Source organism: Silurus aristotelis, assembly GCF_946808225.1.
Source record: "Silurus aristotelis genome assembly, chromosome: 3".
Lineage (NCBI taxonomy): Eukaryota > Metazoa > Chordata > Actinopteri > Siluriformes > Siluridae > Silurus > Silurus aristotelis.
This window is the reverse complement of record NC_139576.1, coordinates 13,653,436-13,673,740: the sequence shown is the minus strand read 5'-3', so window position 1 is coordinate 13,673,740 and position 20,305 is coordinate 13,653,436. Positions and strand designations below refer to the sequence as shown.

Here is a 20,305-nt window from a genome sequence, read left to right as displayed (position 1 = left end):
CCCGCTAATTCTGTTTACCGCGGAGCAGCGGAGCAGCGGAGCGCACTAGCACCATGATGGATTACTGAAAGGACTAAAACAGAACCATGCCTACTGTGTTTTATGAAAAAGAGGAAACGTGCAGGAATTTTTGCATGCGTTGGTACTCATCACGCGTAAGCAAAAAACAACAACTGTAATTAATAATTTGCTGCAATGTAAATTATATGTAGCTAGATTTTCTTTGCTTTTTTTCCCCACAAAAATCTAACATTGCATTAAGTTTTTGATGCAGGGTTTCTAATAAAGCTTTATCCAGGATATGAAAGTTTTTATGCACCAAGCTGTTGCTCAGATTTCGTGTTGTGTTGTGTTGATTGAGTTGGGACAATGCCGGTGTTGGGATTGCAGTGTTTACCGCAGTTTTGTCAGTTGAAACTGTTTTCCGGTTGAAGGTGCGCTCAGCGCAGTTCTTGTGTTTTCGGTTTTGCTCTGTGGCTGAAGTTTGAAATATTCAAATGTAAACATTCAAGCCTAGACTTCCTTTGCTGTGTCAGTGCAGGGCTGGTGCACTCCGTCATCCGGATCTCTCAGTGTCCCCGCACGGCTCTCAGCGGGTCTCCGTGCCGCGTATGGAGCAGCCGGTAACGTGCAGAGGAGCCGCTGGAACCGCAGTGGTCTGAACCGATAGCGTTTGCGCAAACTGATGTCGGCAGCTGGCTATGCACACACATCAGCACCTGCTCCGAGGAAGAACAGTCTGAAGAAGATTGGAAAGGTGGTGAATCACAACAACCCCCGTAGGCGTTTTCGAGCAGAACAGAGCAGATCTGCTTGGATAAGTAAGTGATCAAATCACCATCAGTGAAATGCACAAGTCGGGTTTTTTTTCCTTCTGTCTCACTCTGTCTTGCACTTATAGTCTACTACTCACTACAGCAAGTTGAGTCATGCTTTCAGACAGGAAAACATACAAAGAGGTGTATAAAACGCAGGTGTTGGGGTTGTTGAGAGAGTGAAATGAATGCAATGAAATAAGATGAATTATAGTAAGAATCTGTGGGATACTTTAAAGTATTGTGGTTAACTTCCATATTGCTTTTCTGTCAGTCTCTCAGTTAGGTGTGTGTGTGTGTGTGTGTGTGTGTGTGTGTGTGTGTGTGTGTGTGTGTGTGTGTGTGTGTGTGTGTGTGTGTTTGAGTGAAAGAGAAAAGAGAAACATTTTAATGAGGCCTACCTATTGCTCTAAAGAGATGATGTACCAGTTATTCAGTGTTGTAATAATGGATCTAGAGGATAAAGCACTCCTGTTCCTGTCCTTCCCCTTATAAATAGATGTTACCTACAATGTCATCTACAATGGAAACCATAAACACTTCATTCCTTCATTCATGTAATGTCTAAAAAGGTTGAAGACACCTGTGCTGGTATTTTTGGTCAGCTCTTCAATACAAAACTCGGCTTAATCCACTACTCCTGCAAAAACATGAATAAAAAAAAACATTGAACACATTTGACTCGTCTTGTTAGAAGCTCTTTGTTATGGCCTGTCCCCAAAGAGCTCCAATGCACATTAACCACCGTATTTTACAACAGTTTAATGGGCCTTTGAAAGTGCCCTATCTTTTGCAACACACAATGATCTAATCTAAACACAACATGTAATTTCAGTTGCAGTTAATATTTAGGGAATTTTAAGCTACACGTTTTGCGATGCTCTCCGGAAGGCCTTCTTTGTGGCACCACCTACAGACAGCTTGTTGTTATGAGCATTATGTTTGAACAGTTGATTATAACCCTCTAAAACCACAAGATAATCTAAACCAGAGGTCACCAACCTTTTTGAAACTGAGAGCTACTTCTTGGGTACTGATTAATATGAAGGGCTACCAGTTTAATACACACAGTTTTTAGTTTGATCTGAAATAACAAATTTGCTCAATTTACCATTTATTATATGTTATAATTAATAATTAATGATATTCATCTATGTGAAGACACTGATCATGTTAATGATTTCTCATTATAATTATCAACAATGATTTAACAAAGTAGGAAACAGCTATTTTCAGAAAAGGCCCACGGGCTACATATGTGGTCCTTGCGGGCACCACATTAATGACCCCTGATCTAAACTTTATAGTTCTAAAGATATGTGAGACCATTTTCTCTTTAGGTGGAGGTGTAGTTTATGCTCATGTCACATGTGACACTAATGAACCTACCTGCATATTTCTTACAACTATTCTTATTATTATTACAACTATTACAATTACAATTATTACTTGCATGTTTATTACAATCATGTGCCTTTTTTGTGTTGTGGGTTCTTTTGTTTTTTTCCCTATTCTAATGAATGACAAACAGATTTTAACTGGATAAACATTTTTTTAATCCAGGCTCTAAAATTATCTACACTACTCTATACAACCAGAACAGGATTCACTAGAGTCCATCCTGTAGCCTCACCCACAACATGCTCCCCAAGGCACACCTGTGTGTGACCTGCCAGTGCTGTTTACCATGGAGTACACACTCATATGCACACCATTAAAGTTAACTAAACTATCTAATTGTGGTGTAATTGCAAGGTGATGAGTTGGAGAATCGAATTACAGAGGTTTTTTACAGGAAAAGAATACAGCAACTTTTACTGGATTAAAACAGGATTTTTTATAACACTATACTATTAATTAGGGAGTCAAACTTCATGTTCTATAAATGTATATAGTGTTAAATCCTTCAGTAACATTCCCAAAATACCTTTAGTTGCAGACGCTACAGCCCTGGTTCAGTCATGTTTGTTTATAACATAATGTTACACAATGGCAAGTAGGAGTTGAGTGGGAGTGGAAAATTCTAAGTTTCCAAATGATAATTACATTTCATACGAATGCATTGTAAAAGCGGAAACATGCCTACTGAGGATTTATGTGAGTAAGAAGTAAAACTAGAGCAAATTTTTATGTTGCATTGTGTTTTTGTTTCCCTAGATGTGTTTTGGAGGTAAATGTGGTTATAATTAATGCCTTAATTCAGTACTCAAATCGAAGCTGAAAACTGTATTGTTATTGTGGTGTTTAAATTATAAGGATATTAAAACTAGAGTTGTCTTCACTAAATGAGAGAGGCATATTTGCATAGTGACTGTGAGTGGCCTGTGGCTACAGTCCACTAGAGTCCCAAGGTAACAACCAAAATTGAAAATCTTCATTCTTGATTTTCGGTACCCTGGAACACTGGGCACAAGACAGGAAAACATAGACTTGGATGTGCTGCTGAGCCACCCAACCCCACATCTGCTGTTCTAAATCGAATTTCATTATATGAAACAATTGCAGAGTCTTTTGACATATTTTTAGTACATTGCATGCCATTTGGGATGATGCACACTGCCCTGCAGGAAGCTAAATCTTGCTAATGAACGCAACGTCATCATCATTGCTTTGTTCCTAACAGACAGAATTTTCAACATTATAAAAAAAATCCCTGACCATTATGTTTGCAATAGATTAGTTCTTATTTGGCACTCAAGTTTGGAACACAAAAATATATGTATATTGACTTTGGCTTATATTGACATGCATCATTTTCTCTGCCATCTCTGAGCTTTGAATTAATCAGAAAAGCTAGTTTAAAAGATATACCCTTGATGTATTTTTAATTACATCTGCTACAATGATAAACTGTGAGCCTGCATACACACACACACACACACACACACACACACACACACACACACACACACACACACACACACACACACACACACAAACACACACATGTTTGTCACTGACCATGATAATGTAATTCCTGAAGATATATGAATGAAGAAATAAATGAAAGTAAAAGAGTCAATTGACTTTCAAAGAATATAAACATCTGCCTCTGTGTGTATAGTAATATATTTCTGGGGGACAGTAATATGTTTTTTAAACTAGTTAATGCTGGTATTAATTCTCTATTTGAATTAAAGTGACATCCTTGCTGACCTGTATCACATGTTTGCCAGAAGAGCTTAAATCTGCTGTACATTTCTGTCCTCCTCCTATTATTGCTAGATTACTGTGTGTGGCAAAGAAATCTTACAGGATGCCATAAGATTCTGAGGCATATGAGTGCTAAATGTGTGTGTGTTGTACATGTGGGTCTTTGCCCTCAGCTGCAGTCAACCAACACTCACCTGCATGCACTCATGCTATCTGCTAGTATTTGTGTGTGTGTGTGTGTGTGTGTGTGTGTTTGTATGTGTTTGTGTGTGTGTGTGTGTGTGTGTTTGTGTGTGTGTGTGTGTGTGTGTGTGTGTGTGTGTGTGTGTGTGTGTGTGTGTGTGTGTGTGTGTGTGTGTGTGTGTGTGCGTGAGCATATGCATGGGTGTGTGGTTTTCTTCTCTTTTTTTCACGTAGTGAATGTTTCTAAATTATGCCTATTTCTGAAGCAGACATTTGATCACAGGTAGAATAAGAGCATCCTCTCCCACTCAAGATACTCTCAACACAAGAGCTGTAAAAAAAAAAAAAAAAATAATAATAATAATAATAATAATTTGATCTAAATTAATTTGTGGGGGCAAAATGTCTTTGTCAAGTAAATTTGTCTCCTTTCATGTGTCCTTTTGTCTTCTTTTGTCTCCTTTTCATTCTCAAAACCCTGGATGATTTCTGTGTAAATAGTCACACTTCAGAAATACAGCACATAGGAGCAACCTCACCTGGGAAGCCTTGTTGTTAGAACAGAGGGACGAGTCGGTCCTTAGTGACTGAGAGAGCAAAGAGTGAATAATGAATCCAGAGGACAAGTGGAAAGAGGAAAGCTTGTAATCCACAGGGAGGGAGTGTGTTTGTGTGAGATGCTGGAAAGATAAGCAAAAGAAGGTAGGAGGAAATGGGTTGTCTTAACTGTGGCCAATACTAAGTGTGTCAGTGATTTAATCAGTGTTTGTCATTGGCAAATGATTTCCATTTAAAGGAATATCACATGGTTGGTGTATATGAAACATTTGCATGGATATCTGTGGTCATTTCTGCATGTGAGTGTGCACTGATGTTAGTATTTAGGTAGCTGGATACATATCTGTAACATGTCTTGTTAAATAGCGTGACACTGACCTTCTTCCTTACTGTCATAGTAAATGTTTTTAATGTAGGTATCTGTTGATTAGATTGTTGATCCGGAATGTAAGACAGGCAGGATTCTATTCTTTTCCTAATGTCTGTCCTATCACACATCCTCATCTTTTCCTCTGACAACTGTCACAGCAGATAACACCTGACCTTTTCTGCCAAACTACTTTCTGTTCATCACACACAAACACACACACACACACACACACACACACACACACACACACACACACACACACACACACACACACACACATATATATATGTTTGTACTTTTGTCCTATTTTATTAGCAAATAATTTTGCTTCTTTCTAGAAATAAACTCGAAATGAGTAAAATATCTAGAAATTAAGAATAATGTTTTTATTATAGAAAATTATAACAAAGGCCTTACAGTTCCTGCATATTTTTTCACTATTCTTCATGTTTGCTGCTATTCTGATTGTTACACATAATGTACACTGGAAAAAATGCATTTAGAGTATTAAATTCACATTAGATTAAGATCACAGCCCCAGTGGAATTTTTGTTACTCCAGGGAAACAAAAAAGAGAGTACTTGCACATCTTAAATGATCTGCTGCTCAATATTCATAAAAAATTATATATATATATATATATATATATATATATATATATATATATATATATATATATATATATATATACACATATATATAATCAATTACACCCCCCCCACCACCACCACCAACCACACACACAAAATCCTTATTACAATATTATATCTTTACACATGTGCTACATTTTTAACAAACCTTCTTTACTTATATTAGGAAATTTCCAATAATGTAAAACATCCCTGTACCTCAGACCCCATCAAAGACCCCCTGCTCATACTGGCCAGATGCTCTGGATTGTAATTCAAACCACCTGGTATGGCCTCTAGTGGTCAACAATCATAATGACGTGGTGTAAATGAAAAAGAGCTAAGCTATGCAAGCTATAAAATAACATTAAATACCAGTAGGTCATCTCTGCCGTTCACCTCAGACAGCAAAACTCCTGCCTTTCCACTCTGCATGCATTTCACCAAAAGTCCTTAAATCTATCTGACCTCTCACATAAAACCATTGACCTTTTCTCCTTTTTGCCTCAGGACATGACCCACTCCTGGCCTTCCCAGCAGCCCCCAGTTGGAGGGGGCACAGAACGGTTTCTGTATTCAGATTCAAAAGTGAGTATAAGGGATATGATAGTGCTCCTTTTAACCCTGCCCCAGAGGATCCACACTTACCTCACAGCATGGTGTTTATGTATTTTCCCACTGAGTAAATCGTATGTTTTATTCTGCTTGCTGCAGGAGGGAAAACGCCGCAACACTCAGCACAAGCAAGGTAATGCTGTGTGTAACTACCACGGTCTATTAATGTCTGCTTTTGGTTCTTTAAATCATTATTGTAGTAACATAGATGTTTTAATAGTAAAAAACTTTAAATGTTATTATGCCTTCATATGCTCATTTGCATAACAATACATAATATATTTTTCTAATGCTAATTCTCATACAGTCATTTGGTTTTTTTTCTTCAGTAAGGAATGATGCCCCAATAAGGATGCCACGTGTGGCTCCTCACAAATCGTAAGTGGGAGACAGGATACCTGAACTGGCGGCATATCCAGGCACTAGCACTACATGCCTGGATTGCCCCAGATTGTGAGCTTTATTATCCAGTGCACACACACACACACACACACACGCGCGCGCGCGCGCGCGCACACACACGCGCACACACGCACGCACGCACGCACACACACATACACACACTATCTAACTAATAAGCAGCTAATAAGTGCACTGCCTCCTAAACCTAAACCAAATCCAACTTTAAATTCAAGTTCAACCACTCAAGTTCAAGAGGCATTATTGTCATTTCAACCATACACCGTACAGCACACCATGAACTGTCTTTTTAGGACCACGGTGCTACAAAAACCTAAATTGACACAAGACACAAAACTAAATGGAACAAACAGACCTACAGTATACACAGGGCATTACATAAAGTGAATGTTTGCAAACGACATTTAGAGCATCAACACAACACAGCACACGGTAACCTAGTTTTTTCACACTTAGGGAATTGCTGGTTTGATTCCCATCAAGAAAGAAATAATTTACATTCTGCTCATAACTGCTCGTGCATGTGGAAAATTGCCAGTAGATTGACAGTAATATTCTGACTAAATTGGTATGTGTAATGCCAGAGTATACCCTAAATAGAATAGCCAACTGTTTAACTGAATAGAACTGAACTGTGTATATAGTCTACACTTGCTAATATGTGTATTTGCAAATACACTTTAGGTCAAAGAAGTGTGCATGTTTTTACATTTATGGCATTTGGCTCCTTTATCCAGGGCAACTTACGTTTACATCTTAATACAGTTGAGCAGTTTAGTGTTAAGGGCCTTGCTCAAGGGCCCAGCTATGACAGCTTGGTGGTGCTGGGATTTTAACTCGTGACCTTTAGATCAGAAGTCAGACATCTTATCCTCTGAGCTACCACTTGTGTGTGTGTGTGTGTGTGTGTGTGTGTGTGTGTGTGTGTGTGTGTGTGTGTGTGTGTGTGTGTGTGTGTGTGCATAGTATAACCTTTGTCACCATAATCCAAAAATTATGGAATCAAAACCTTTCAATTGGTTAGTCATTTTCTATTTTTTTTAAATGATCAAACCGTATTTTACACATACATAAAGATAAAGGAATGAATAATTATAAGAAATAGACAGAGAAAAGGGGAGGACAGCAAGAAATTTACAGCTTGAGACCAAGGCCATTTTGTTCATACAGAAAGTTATAGTATGTACTCTGGCTTTGTCCTCCCCCAGTTCTACACACACAACATTGAATGCAAAATAATTCAAGGAGTTATTATAGAAGAGATTAACACATGCAGAGTGAGCCCAGTCACACACAACAAACCAAACCACAATGCAAATTAAAGTCTGAGGGGTGTGTTTATAAGTGTGTTTTGGGATGGCACACATTATCCACCCTCTCAGGTCATAACTGCTCAGATTTTTGCTCAGCTAAGTGTTTGTTATTTTGCCTTTTACAGCATGCTTGCTGATGATCTGAAGCTCAGTAGTGATGAGGATGAAAGTGACAAGGTACGTTTTTCAGATGCCTTTAGAAAAGTTTAAAATAATGTAGTATAAGAGCTGTGTTTGTGTTTTTGCGCATTCTCAGTATTAGAAAACTGTTCTCATTCGATTAGCAAATTAACCAGTACCAGCGATAACTACAGTGTATATATATTGTTATTTAAAGAAGATAAACATCACGAGTAGGGGATTGCATCACTGTCTATTGCTGATTGTCTTTTTACACAATGTGTGACATCATCAAAGAATATTTCTGTAGGCCTGTTATTTTTATATGGATTGAAAATGGTGGAAATTGAGCCCCTGGAGTAAAGAGGACAGTTTTGTTCATAGGTAATATAAACCTGTTAACCAAACAAAACATATGCAAGTAATTCTGTCATGAAAAAAAAAACAATGAAGTAAACACGGTGTGTAAAAGAATCCCAAGTTACATTTTACTCCCATTTAGTTATGTTTTTGAATGCAGTTAAATGAAGTGGGAAAACACCCTTCCACTGCTGAGTGTCTGGCCAAGTAATGTGGCATTCATGGTTTTTCTTTTTTGTGCATGATCATTTGTGGAAAAACAACTGATCATTTGTCAGTTGTAGTCTGTCCATATACTTGATGAGTAAAATGAGAGAGATGAGAATGTGTTTACTTCATTCAATTTGTGATTAAAAATGTGTTTATTTCATTATTTATGAGAAAAGTAAATAAGTTAGAAGAGTGAGTGTGTTAATTTGTCATCAGTCTGCAGAGGGTCAATAACAGTTCAGTTGCAGCAGTTCTAAGGCCTGTCTGTGAGACACAAGGAGTGTCTTATGTGTGGACATGCATATGATCTGACTCAAATGTGTATTTGACATACATTTTCCAGTCTTTGCCTTGACCTAATTCCTGTGGAGTGGCGATATGGCACTTCCTCTATTTTCTTTTAGGACTGCTCTCAGTTTGTAACAGCATGGGTGATTACCTTTAAAGCAAAACTATTAACTCTAGTTGTTTAGGTGTATGGCTTACCCAGTTAATGAGAGTGTGTGTGTCTGTGTGTGTGTGTGTGTGTGTGTGTGTGTGTGTGTGTGTGTGTGTGTGTGTGTGTGTGTGTGTGTGTGTGTGTGTGAGCGTGCACGTGCGCGTGTGTGTGTGTGTGTGTGTGTGTGTGTGTGTGAAGACAAGTTTAATAGTTGTGCATGTGTGTGCCTTTAAGCATGAGTCACAGGACATTGATTCATTGCCATATTATCCTCCAAGTTATGACCTTCTAAAAAATTCTTTAAACCTTTAGTAAATCTTAATGTTCTGCTCTTGTTAGTGACCTGTTGGCTTAGTGCTCGTGAATATCTTAATTATTTAAAACAATATCATTTTCTTTTTTATGAAGGGACCTCACCAAAATGCATCCTGGTCAGAAAATCAAAAGTAAGTGTTCATGTTTGTGTTTTTAAACTAGGACCTAAATAAATTCAAATCAAATATGTATTGTAGTTTAATACAACAAAATGTATTTACTGTTAATGTGCACAGCACAGTTTGAATAGTTAAAAAACATCACCAGCATGTTTTTTTTTTTTTTGTGAACATGTACACAAACAATGTTCACATGTACATTTTGATGCACTATATATATATGTATTACGATTTCCTTACTCATGACTGTATGTGGGTGTTATATGACAGCCTGTCAGGGCAGCACACACACACACATGGCAGGAGGGCAAGACATTCCAGCTCAGGCTCCTCAGGATCTGATTCTTCCAGTGAGTCTCGGAGTAGTAGCCAGCGGTCACGCAGCCCAAGCCCAGAAGCAGAGACTCAACCTGAGATCCCCAGCCAGCCACTGCCTCAGCATGCCTTCAGCAAAGAGGTAACTTTACTTTTCATTTAATGATTCCTTTGTCTTTCTCAATTTTTCTATTAACTGAACAGCAGGAGTTATTTTGCGTTGGAGGTGTGGATGGTGTAGAATGGAGGAGGAAACACTTGGAGAAGTGAGTGGTGTATAAGGAATGTGAGGAAAGGGGGGTGAGGGGCTCCAGGCCACTGAGAATTTCGAGTTTCGGTGTCATGTCAACATGAAGAGTCTCCCAGGACTAAATAGGTACAAGATACACTAAAAAATCCCAATTGTTTTGAATACATTCGGTGTGTTGAAGCATATTAGACTGGAGCGTACATAAAGTGATTAAACTGTGTGTCACATAAGTGACGTTTGTATGCATTTGTCATTTGAAGCAGAAGTGTATATGGTTATACTGTTCAGATCATTAAGGACTCAGAGTTAATTGTCAGAGGGGGTGGGGAAGAAATAAGGATCTGCTACCCTGCATGCTCCAGGTTCCCGAGACCTGCTTAACTGTATGAATGAAAGTGCCTGTGTGACATAGCTTCCTTTATATGCTGAACATGCTGTATACAGGGGTGCATGGAGCAGAGAGGAGGGGACACCATGTGTTTTTCATCTATGTGCAGCCATAGACTGTCTCGGAGGAGAAAAGCTTGGAAACAGTGTGCAGTTCCAGGTAGAGCGTGGTTAAAGAGGACGGGTGGGGGGAGAGTGAGAGAGGGTACAAGAGATGCAGTGTCTTTGCTGGAAAAAGAGCAAGGGATGAGAAAGGGGGGGGGTGTTTGAGTAGAGCAGTGGGCGTTTAAATTAGCACAGGTCAGCCACCAGAGAAAAGCAGGGAAAGTAGACTGCCCTCATTTCTGTGTTTGCTTGCAAGTAAGTATTGTCATTGCCATTATATTGATTTAGAATAATTCTTTCTTTATTGTCCATTCAGATTTAGACAGAAGATATTTTGGAAAATAATATTTTAGAAAACATTTTTTTATTATTATTAGGATACAATTTGTTTATATCATGTTAAGAAGCTTGTAGTTTAAGGTCTTATGTAAAGAGTACTAGTCCAAATGTCTTGTTTTTTATTTGCTATTTAAAGGCTTATGTAAGAAATAGATGAACAATATGTTATGCTCACTTTCTATCTCTGGTCCTGTATGCATGGTATCAGCTGTTTGCATAGATCCATTTCTATCAATAAGTTCAATGTTACTAATTTTACTCATACTTATTCTCTCTCTCTCTCTCTCCCTCTCTCTCTCTCTCTCTCTCTCTCTCTCTCTCTCTCTCTCTCTCTCTCTCTCTCTCTCTCTTTCCCTCTCTCTCCCTCCCTCCCTCATCTCATTTTAGTCCATTCCACTGATTTGCACGATTTAACACATGAAATCAAATGCATTTTGACATGTACAATTAAATTGTGATTATGTTTAGTTAAGTTATGAGAATATCAAAGACATTTTGTTAACAATTGATCATTTTATCAACATGATCACTGTCATCTCAATATAACGATTTACATTTATAAAACCATTCAGATATTTTTGAAACTAGATTTAATATACTCTTTTGTTTTATAAACTAAATTTGTCTATTGTTGTGTGTCCAGAATCAGGATCCCTCCTTGACACACTGGCAGTTGGACAAGTGGCTTGAGAAAGTTCACAAAACCCAACTGTCAGATCAAGACCCAGGAGGAGGTCACAGCTCTGGTGCAGGGTTTGATTCTGATAGAGGACCATCTCCAGGAAGATACTGGGAGAGAGATTCTGGCTTGGGAACAAGAGAAAGTTATAGCCCAAGCCAGAGCCCTGTCCCCAGCCCTAAGTTTGACTATAGTCCCAGGCACAGTCATCGATCTAGTCCGGGATATAGCCCTTGTCCAAGCCCAGGAACTAGCCCTGTGCCAAGCCCGGTGCCAAGTGTTTGTCCAAGCCCTGGTGCTAGTCTAAGAATAAGTAGAAGTCCCAGTCCGTTACCTCTTCACCCACCCAGAAGCCCTAGCCCTGGTCTCACATCTGCTCCTGCCTCTCCAAGAATCACGTCTTATACTCAGGTTCACCAGGAGCATTCCAGACTTACTACACAGACAACATTTACTTCTTGTCCTGAGCGTCAGCCTAAGGTCAGACCATGGTTGCCACCAGACCATAACACTCAACGTATTAATAAGTCTAGACAAACAAATTCTAGACAACCTGTTTTCTCACAGCATCATTCCAAACAAAGCTCAACTATCAAAGAGACTCCACACAAGCCAAAATTCCAAAGCAGCGAATCTAGATCAAAACCCAGGTCTAGTCCTGCTCCACATCAGTCTCATTCTAGCTCCAGGTCCCACCTCAGCCCCAAAACAAAGCCCAGGCACTTGTCTTCCACTGCACATATCCAAAGATCCAGTGATCATAACAGCAAATTGAGTCAGAGTTTAAATTCCCAGTCAAAGCCCAACCCCACATCCAAACTTAGGACTGAGACAAGCAGTCACTCGGCTCACAGTTCCAGTTCTAGGCCAACACCTTGGTCTGCCCTAGACATTTCAGGTAGGTCTCTCTCAAAACCTAGCTCAAGACTTAGCCTTAGCACAAAACCAAAAACAAAATGCAGAGAAGAATCTGCGCCTGGCACTAAGACTTCTCAAAAGGAGCAAAAGCAGAGGGAACGAGAGCCAGATTTGAATAGCCAGGGTAAGGCCCAGGTAAGAACTCACATCCAATCTACAGAAGTTCAAAGACATAGGAGACTGGCGGAGGAGCAGCTAACAAGGCAACGCTGGGTTCAGACATCTGGAGAAGAAGAGGAGGAAGAGGAACGGAGAAAAGAGCAAGGAGAGAGAGAAAGGAAGAGGAGGAGGAGGAAGGAACATAATACTGAATGGCAAGCAGTACAGCCCAAGCAGAGACCCCACACTAGTCACAACAGTCAGTATCAGCCCCGACCTGAAAGCAGTGGACCTGAGCGGGAAGACCAGAAGAGGAAGAAGAGGAGGAGGAGCAGTGAAGAGCACTCATCCAACCCTGGAGTTATAGAGTCCAACCCTTCTCCTCCATTATCCCCACCCTCTCCTACTCCAGTTGTCCGACCTACACGGCAACCTGTTACCTCTTCTTCTTCCTCTTCTTCTTCTTCTTCTTCTTCGTCTTCATCTTCCTCCGAATCCGACTCTGAGCCCAGGCTGCCTCCAAACGTTGCCAAAGTACCAGCAGACTCTACATCCAGCCAGAGACCGGCACCAAGGCAGAGGCATCAGGAGCAGTGCAGACCCTCTGTGCTGAGATCAAATGACATTTCTCCCGATGAAGGGCAACAGCTTCCAGGCAAACACAAACTCTACACACTGGTGCCATTTGGCCGTACTGAAAAGTCCACCGCTGTATCTCATCGAGGACTAAGGAACCTTGTAGTCAAAATAGACCTTTCACTTCTGTCCAGAGTTCCTAACACAAGTGAGGTTCCACACAGAGGATCTTCATCATCATCATCATCATCAGCTAAAGCTAAAGAAAAGACATCCATGAGGCATCAGTACCATCAAGACCAAAAATCTGGAGATGCCAAAATCAAACGGAAGGTTAATATAAACTTAATTTAAAAGATCAAAATAATGTACAGAAATAGAAAAATATTACTGTATCTCTGATGTGTGTTCCTTTGTTTATCTAGGCTGAGAATGGAGAGACTCAAAGGGAGAGTAAGAGAAGCCATGTGCACACCGAAAAGCTCGCAGTTTCCACGCACTCAGCTGACACTGAAAAGCAGGACGCTCATTCCAACAGACAGAATGAGTAGGTTGCCACAAACACATATTTTATATGTAACTTGATAAGGCACTGACATGTATGTCAAACATATTGTAAAACATTCCCAAACCATTTTAGATAAAATAGAAACAGTAAAGTATTCCATTTATTTGATTTCGTGTTTTATATCTTGAGTGCCAAATTGACTGCAGTTGTGAAAATTTATTCAACTAATCTGTAACAGCTATTGGAAGAATATCTGATGGAGGATATTGGCTGTATATAGCAAGTAACAGTTCAGCAATTAAGTCTTTGGTTCTCACTTGGCAGTCTCAAAATAACCTTCTTGCTAATAAGGTCTTAGCTCAACTCCCAGATTACTGTGTCTAAAGTTGAACTAGACCTAAAGCCCATTTTTTCTATTCACAGCCATCATGCAGATTATATTTATACCAAGAAGCCACTGTCACCACTCTCTCCTCCATCTGCTTCAAAGATGCCGCATTCAGATCAGCAACACACAAACCCACCAAGAGACAGAGACTCCACTGTGAAAAAACCACAGGTACACTAAGCAATTTGAATCTTGATGATTAACTACTTATGACTAATGTCCTAGTTGTGCATCCTATCTGTTAATCTAAATGTTATTAATCTAATTGTAATTTCTCAAAGAGATTTCTCTTATTATGCCAGCTTTCATAAGAAAATGGTTTGGTCTCTATGGCTTCTGTGATATGGTAAATGAAAGAAAACAAATACATAATATGGACCACCAATTAAAAAAACATTCTGGACAAGGAGGCATTCCTGGTTATTGAATTTTAATTCAGGAAAGTCTCCGTTATTTCAGAGCATCTAGACCAGAGGTCACCAACCTTTTTGAAACTGAGAGCTACTTCTTGGGTACCAGTGTGAAGGGCTACCAGTTTGATACACACTTCTGAAATAACAAATTTGCTCAATTTACCTTTAATTATATGTTATTATTAATAATTAATGATATTCGTCATGTTAATGATTTCTCAAAATAATCAACAAAGATTTACCAAGGTAGGAAACAGATAAATATCAATATGCAAAACTTTATTTCTATAAATCTCTGCAAGTATTTACATTTTCAAATGATCACTTCTACAACATTTTCACAAGCCACTAATAATTTTTAACAAATCATGCACTATGTTGTATCATGTTTGTACAGATTATCAATTACATAACATACAAAAATTTACTTGGAGACCAGCTAGCTCTAATCTAATATAAAACATTTTTCAAAATTTTTTTTTTTTATATTGTCATTTTTACATTTACACTAATGCAAGTGTGATTTAAAAAAGAATAGCAACAAAAAAATTAGATGCAGCCCACTGGTAAGTGCCGCTATGGTGAGCTATTTTTTGAAAAGGCCCGCGGGCACCATGTTGATGACCCCTGATTTAGACATTCCATCTTAGGAAATATTTGTTTACGTACTTCAGGGTGTGGCAACAGAGTGGTCCATAAATTGAAGTACTGTATTTGTTTAAATACAGAAAAGTATTTGTTGATACAGAAAGCTTCAGCTAGTGCCTTTATACCCTGTAGCAGATACAAAAAGCTCGGCCCAAGGTTGAAGTGGAATGTGCTGGAGTGTCAGGAAACACACAGCCCCCTTCTGGAAACTGGGCTCCATCCTCAAAGGAACCATCCTACAGAGGAACTGTGCCTTACACTGATGTGTAAGTTATCAATATTATCTGTTAGCTTCTTCATCTGTATAAACATCTGTAAATAACCACAACCCTAGAGATCACTATTCAATCGTTTTCATTTTAGCTCACACCATGCAGAGTACTACATGCATGAAGCCAAAAGACTGAAGCACCGTGCTGATGCTATGGTATGTTAGCAAAACTGACACCGTGACTGCTGTTTGGCATGTATAAGCGCATTGTGGTTTAAGGAAAACATCTGGTGATTAAAGATGTCTCACGGGTCATTTAAGCATTGCACCATCTATATATTCAGTTGTCCTGTTCTTTTATTCTCATTGCTGCCAGGTGGATAAACTAGGGAAAGCTGTGAATTATGTGGATGCTGCTTTGTCGTTTATGGAGTGTGGCAAGGCCATGGAAGAAGGGCCTCTGGAAGCTAAGTCTCCTTATACAATGTATGCAGAAACTGTGGAGCTCATTAGGTAATTATGTGTTTTTTTTCTTTTGCAGCTCTCTCTTTTGATTTTTCACTTAGTTTCTTCAAAGTACTCTAAAATAAGAGCACACACACACGCACGCGCACACATGCACGCACGCTGACACACATGCACGCACGCACACAGACTGTTGTTAATACAAATATTTTCTGTCTTTGATAGATATGCCATGAGGCTAAAGAATCACACCAGCTCTGGAGCCAGGCAGGAGGACAAACAGCTGGCTGTACTTTGGTAAACACGTCTCTGTAATCATCTGGAACTAAGTATCTGTGCTATGTTTAATCTTGGCTAGGAACAGTACCACCTATCCATAGTGATGGTTCCCACATGCTGTCTTGTGAAGTGCTTCATGTTATTACAGGCATTTAGTATCTAACTACCTTACAAGTTTGATCTAGAATAGCTGAGTCATTACTTACATTAAGTGGGACCAAGAAATATCCAGGAAGTGTATATCTGTATATCTGTATAAATGTGTGAAACGTTTATCTGTCTTTATTGTAGTTTCCGTTGTCTTGCTCTTCTGTATTGGCAAATGTTTCGGCTGAAAAAAGACCATGCCCTGAAATACTCCAAAGCTTTGACAGACTACTTCAAGGTAGGCTCTAGCACATGGAGACAGTCCTGAAATGCAATGTTTAACTGCTGATGTTGCCAAGAAAAATGCTTTAATATTATATATATATATATATATATATATATATATATATATATATATATATATATATATATATATATATATATATATATGCGTGTGTGTGTGTGTGTGTGTGTGTGTAAATAAATAAGTAAAATATATAATTATCATATTTTATTGATTATTGCAATTAATTATGATTACAAATTCATCTGCAATGATCTTAAATTCTATCTGCACTGATTTTCTACTATCTGGTCTTACAGACTTTACCAAAACTGCCTGACATGCCACCTCCCTGGAGTGATACCAAAAAGTATGCATTTATTGATAAATAGATATAAATAAAAAAAATAGAAAAAAAAAATAGAAAAGGGTTTAATTCAGAAATCAAACTGATACCAAGTACAATTTGTGTTTGTGTGTCTGCCTGTGTGTGCTTGGGTGTGTGTTTCTCTAGGGGAAATGGTCCTCCAACTTGCATATCCCCTGGTGGTTTAACTGGGTCCCAACCTGCCACCACTTTCAACTACCCTTTCATTAACATTCCCTATCGTATCCACCAGATGGCAGCAAATCACCTCAATATCACCAACAGTGTGCTTTACAGTTATGAGTACTGGGAGGTAGCTGATACCTTGGCCAAGGAGAACAAAGGTGAGTTAAACATCAGTGAGAGTACAGCACCCCTATAGACAAGGCATTTTACTGATTACACAATTATTTAACTGTTGGTTGGTGGGGTATTTAGGTATATTGCATTTTGGTGTTGCAGTATGCACTTAATTTTATAAAAAAAAAAAAAAACAGGCATAGGTCCAGAGTAGTATATACAATTATTAAAATGCATATCATATAAAAAAACACAGTGGTGGGCCGTCAGGGCCAGCAAGGCCTTCTCTTCTGGCCTAAACACTATCAGAAGCACTAATCTACATAAATTCCTAACCTAAATTCTAATATTTGTTTTATGAAATCTTATTAATTTATTCCCAACAGTCTATTCTCTTCATTTCATAGCATTTCTCTTGGCTGCACTGCTTCTATTATGTGTATGTTAGATTTTTTGTCCAATCAGATTTCAGACTCTATGTGCTGCCATGTCAATCTAATCTGCCCAGGGCCTTCAGAATCAGTAGTGCTGGCCGTTGTACATCTATATTAGTAAAAGGTCGGTTTCTTTAAACAATCAGATTTTAAATTCGCCTCACAGGAGAATAGCGTCAGCATTTTTCTGTTCTCTGATTAGTTGGTCAGAGTGAAATTGTTACAGCCAAGTTTGACTATCAAAACACGTCTGTAGTGCGCTGCACACATTAATACATCGGATTTAGACTTTTTTACGCCCACAATGGCTGACGGAGGAAGGGAAATTTATTTGGTCTCGGACATACTTAAAAATACATTTTCTAGAAAAGTTTGACATGGTGAGGAAAGGGTTGGCCAACCCCGAAGCTAGCTAGCTTGTCTCATCCTGAAAAATAGTTTGTTCGCCACTTCCAGACCAGTGAATACAAGCGGTACCACTTTTAATGTTTTTGTCATGTTATTAGACAAATATTGATTGTGAACTGCTCCAGATGATGTAGGTGGCACAGTTGCGGTTGTAGTGTAGAGGTTTGGAGCTTGCTTTAGTAAAATGGAATTCACCCACCATATGCAAAATGCCTCTCTCTCTGTAATGCCACACACTGTTATATTGCGTTTTTGTATAAAATTAATGGTTTCTATTATTGCAGTATAGTGGTGGTATTAAGAGGTAGATTAAGTCGGATAAGTCCTCACTGAAGGCCCAGGTACCAAATGCACGGCTCGCCACTGAAAAAACATCATATAAGAATTAAGTATCAGGGTTATTGTAATTTCACAAATACAGTTAGATAAGCTACTACAAAGAAATACATTTGTTGCATTTATCAAGCTGCTTAATATAAACGAATAATATATTTATAGCTGCCAGTATATAGGTAAACCTACATACAGTGACATCACAGTGACATCTCAGGGAGCATTAGAGGCCATTTGCATTGAAAATGTAATATTTTAATTATAATTTAATTAAATATTATCATTATTATTATGATTGTTGTTATAACAGCTACTACTACTACTACTAATAATAATAATAATAATAATAATAATAATAATATTTCTGTATTAATTACTGAGCAATAAAATATTATTTTTCCTGTGCCTACTTCATATACACATACATAATTATTATTATTTTATTTTTTTTCTCCCTGTATGTCTGTCTCTTTCTGTATATCTAGAGTTTTTTAACTACTTGAACACACTGACTGGACCTCTGACGCTACACAGCAGCATGGCTCATATTGTCCAGTACACAAGACAAGGGCTACAGTGGATAAGGATTAGTGCCAATTTGTCCTAGCTTTTAGACTCCACCACATCGATGGCTCTACTGTATTACCCACTGTAACTTGAACCGACATTCAATTTTTACCTGCCAGTCTGAAAGAGAGCAAAAGACAATGCACTCACCTCTAAGCCATATTAAGAATCTATTTCTCAAGAAAAAGAAAATCCACATTTACAGTATAACAGGACTTTAAAAGCCCTTGTGGGGATGTTACATAAAATTCTTGTTTTGCTATCTTTTTCTTACTACAATTACGGGTCATCAGGGAAATCATTTTTCTTCATAACAGCCCACAATCAAAAAACAGATTTCTTTTTTTATTAAAATGGAGATGATGTTCTATAAGAAAGTATGAATATCTGTTATAATGTTACACATTTGTACTAATTGTACTCAGTACTAAGATTGTTACTTTGCCAAAACTGTCACATTTTTATAAAATGTGGTGAAGAAACCCTTCTTAATTTGTAATAATATATAAAATGATGGTTTTATGGTTAATTGTTATGGTTATTTCATTAGATTTTGGCATTTGCTGGCATATGTACATAAACAGGACATTTTTTATGTTGTCATATTTTTGTATTATAAATGTTATTTTTTAAATGTCCTTAAAGCACTGTGAATGTTGTCGACATTTTTCTAAAAATGAATTTTATAAAGATTTTTTGTGCATTTGTTGAGTGACTGTTTTTGTTTAGTAGTGTCCCATTGTACAATGCAAGGTCCTGCTATATAGTCAGAATATTGTCCCAAAAAATAAAAAAACCTCAACTGAAGTCTTGGCACATTAATATCCAAGACTAAAATCTGAACAGTTTGTAAATGTAAATAAAAAAAAGTAATAATTAGATACAAGTAAATTTCTGTCGCATTGAACATCATGATCTGAGGTATATCAATTTCCATTTGATTGTAATATCAAATTGGAATGACTTCCAATGCATTATTAGGAAACAGACAAATCCCTTAAGCTAATTCATGATCATCTGATCATAACAATGCAGAACTAACAGATATAGATGAGCGCAAATCTTTTTGAGTTGTATTCAATACCAATGGAGGAGGTGAAGACACTTGTATGCTATTTCAAACATACCCATGTGATGCAGCAGAAATACCACATAGCAATTTGAATTTAACTGTACTGTTGATTATTTTGTACTTGAAATTATTATTATTTTTTTTTAATCAACTCGTTTGGTTCATCTTACGAATAAGAGATGACTCTTTTGACTTATTTGACATATGGCTCATATGGCCCATACATCATGTTACCTCATACACACAGCTGAGGGT

The 20,305-nt window shown here is 38.1% G+C and overlaps 1 protein-coding gene across 6 annotated transcripts; it reads left to right on the top strand.

The window, feature by feature from the left end:
• The first annotated feature begins 12 nt into the window (after positions 1-12).
• aff3 (AF4/FMR2 family, member 3) lies at positions 13-19,681 on the top strand. 6 transcript variants are annotated; one of them, XM_083536826.1, is made up of 19 exons: positions 13-155; positions 537-821; positions 6,219-6,296; positions 6,423-6,456; positions 6,653-6,701; positions 8,182-8,233; positions 9,594-9,631; positions 9,890-10,076; positions 11,659-13,620; positions 13,713-13,834; positions 14,219-14,354; positions 15,377-15,510; positions 15,608-15,671; positions 15,832-15,968; positions 16,146-16,217; positions 16,491-16,584; positions 16,890-16,939; positions 17,084-17,280; positions 18,897-19,681. In XM_083536826.1, exons 3-19 carry the CDS (start codon positions 6,222-6,224, stop codon positions 19,016-19,018), a joined length of 3,525 nt encoding a protein of 1,174 aa, XP_083392952.1. In that variant the 5' UTR covers positions 13-155; positions 537-821; positions 6,219-6,221; the 3' UTR covers positions 19,019-19,681. The 6 variants fall into 6 exon arrangements, with proteins under 6 accessions (XP_083392952.1, XP_083392953.1, XP_083392954.1 ...); XM_083536827.1 differs by having other exon boundaries at positions 13-434; XM_083536828.1 differs by having other exon boundaries at positions 19-155; positions 542-821.
• Positions 19,682-20,305: the final 624 nt, after the last annotated feature.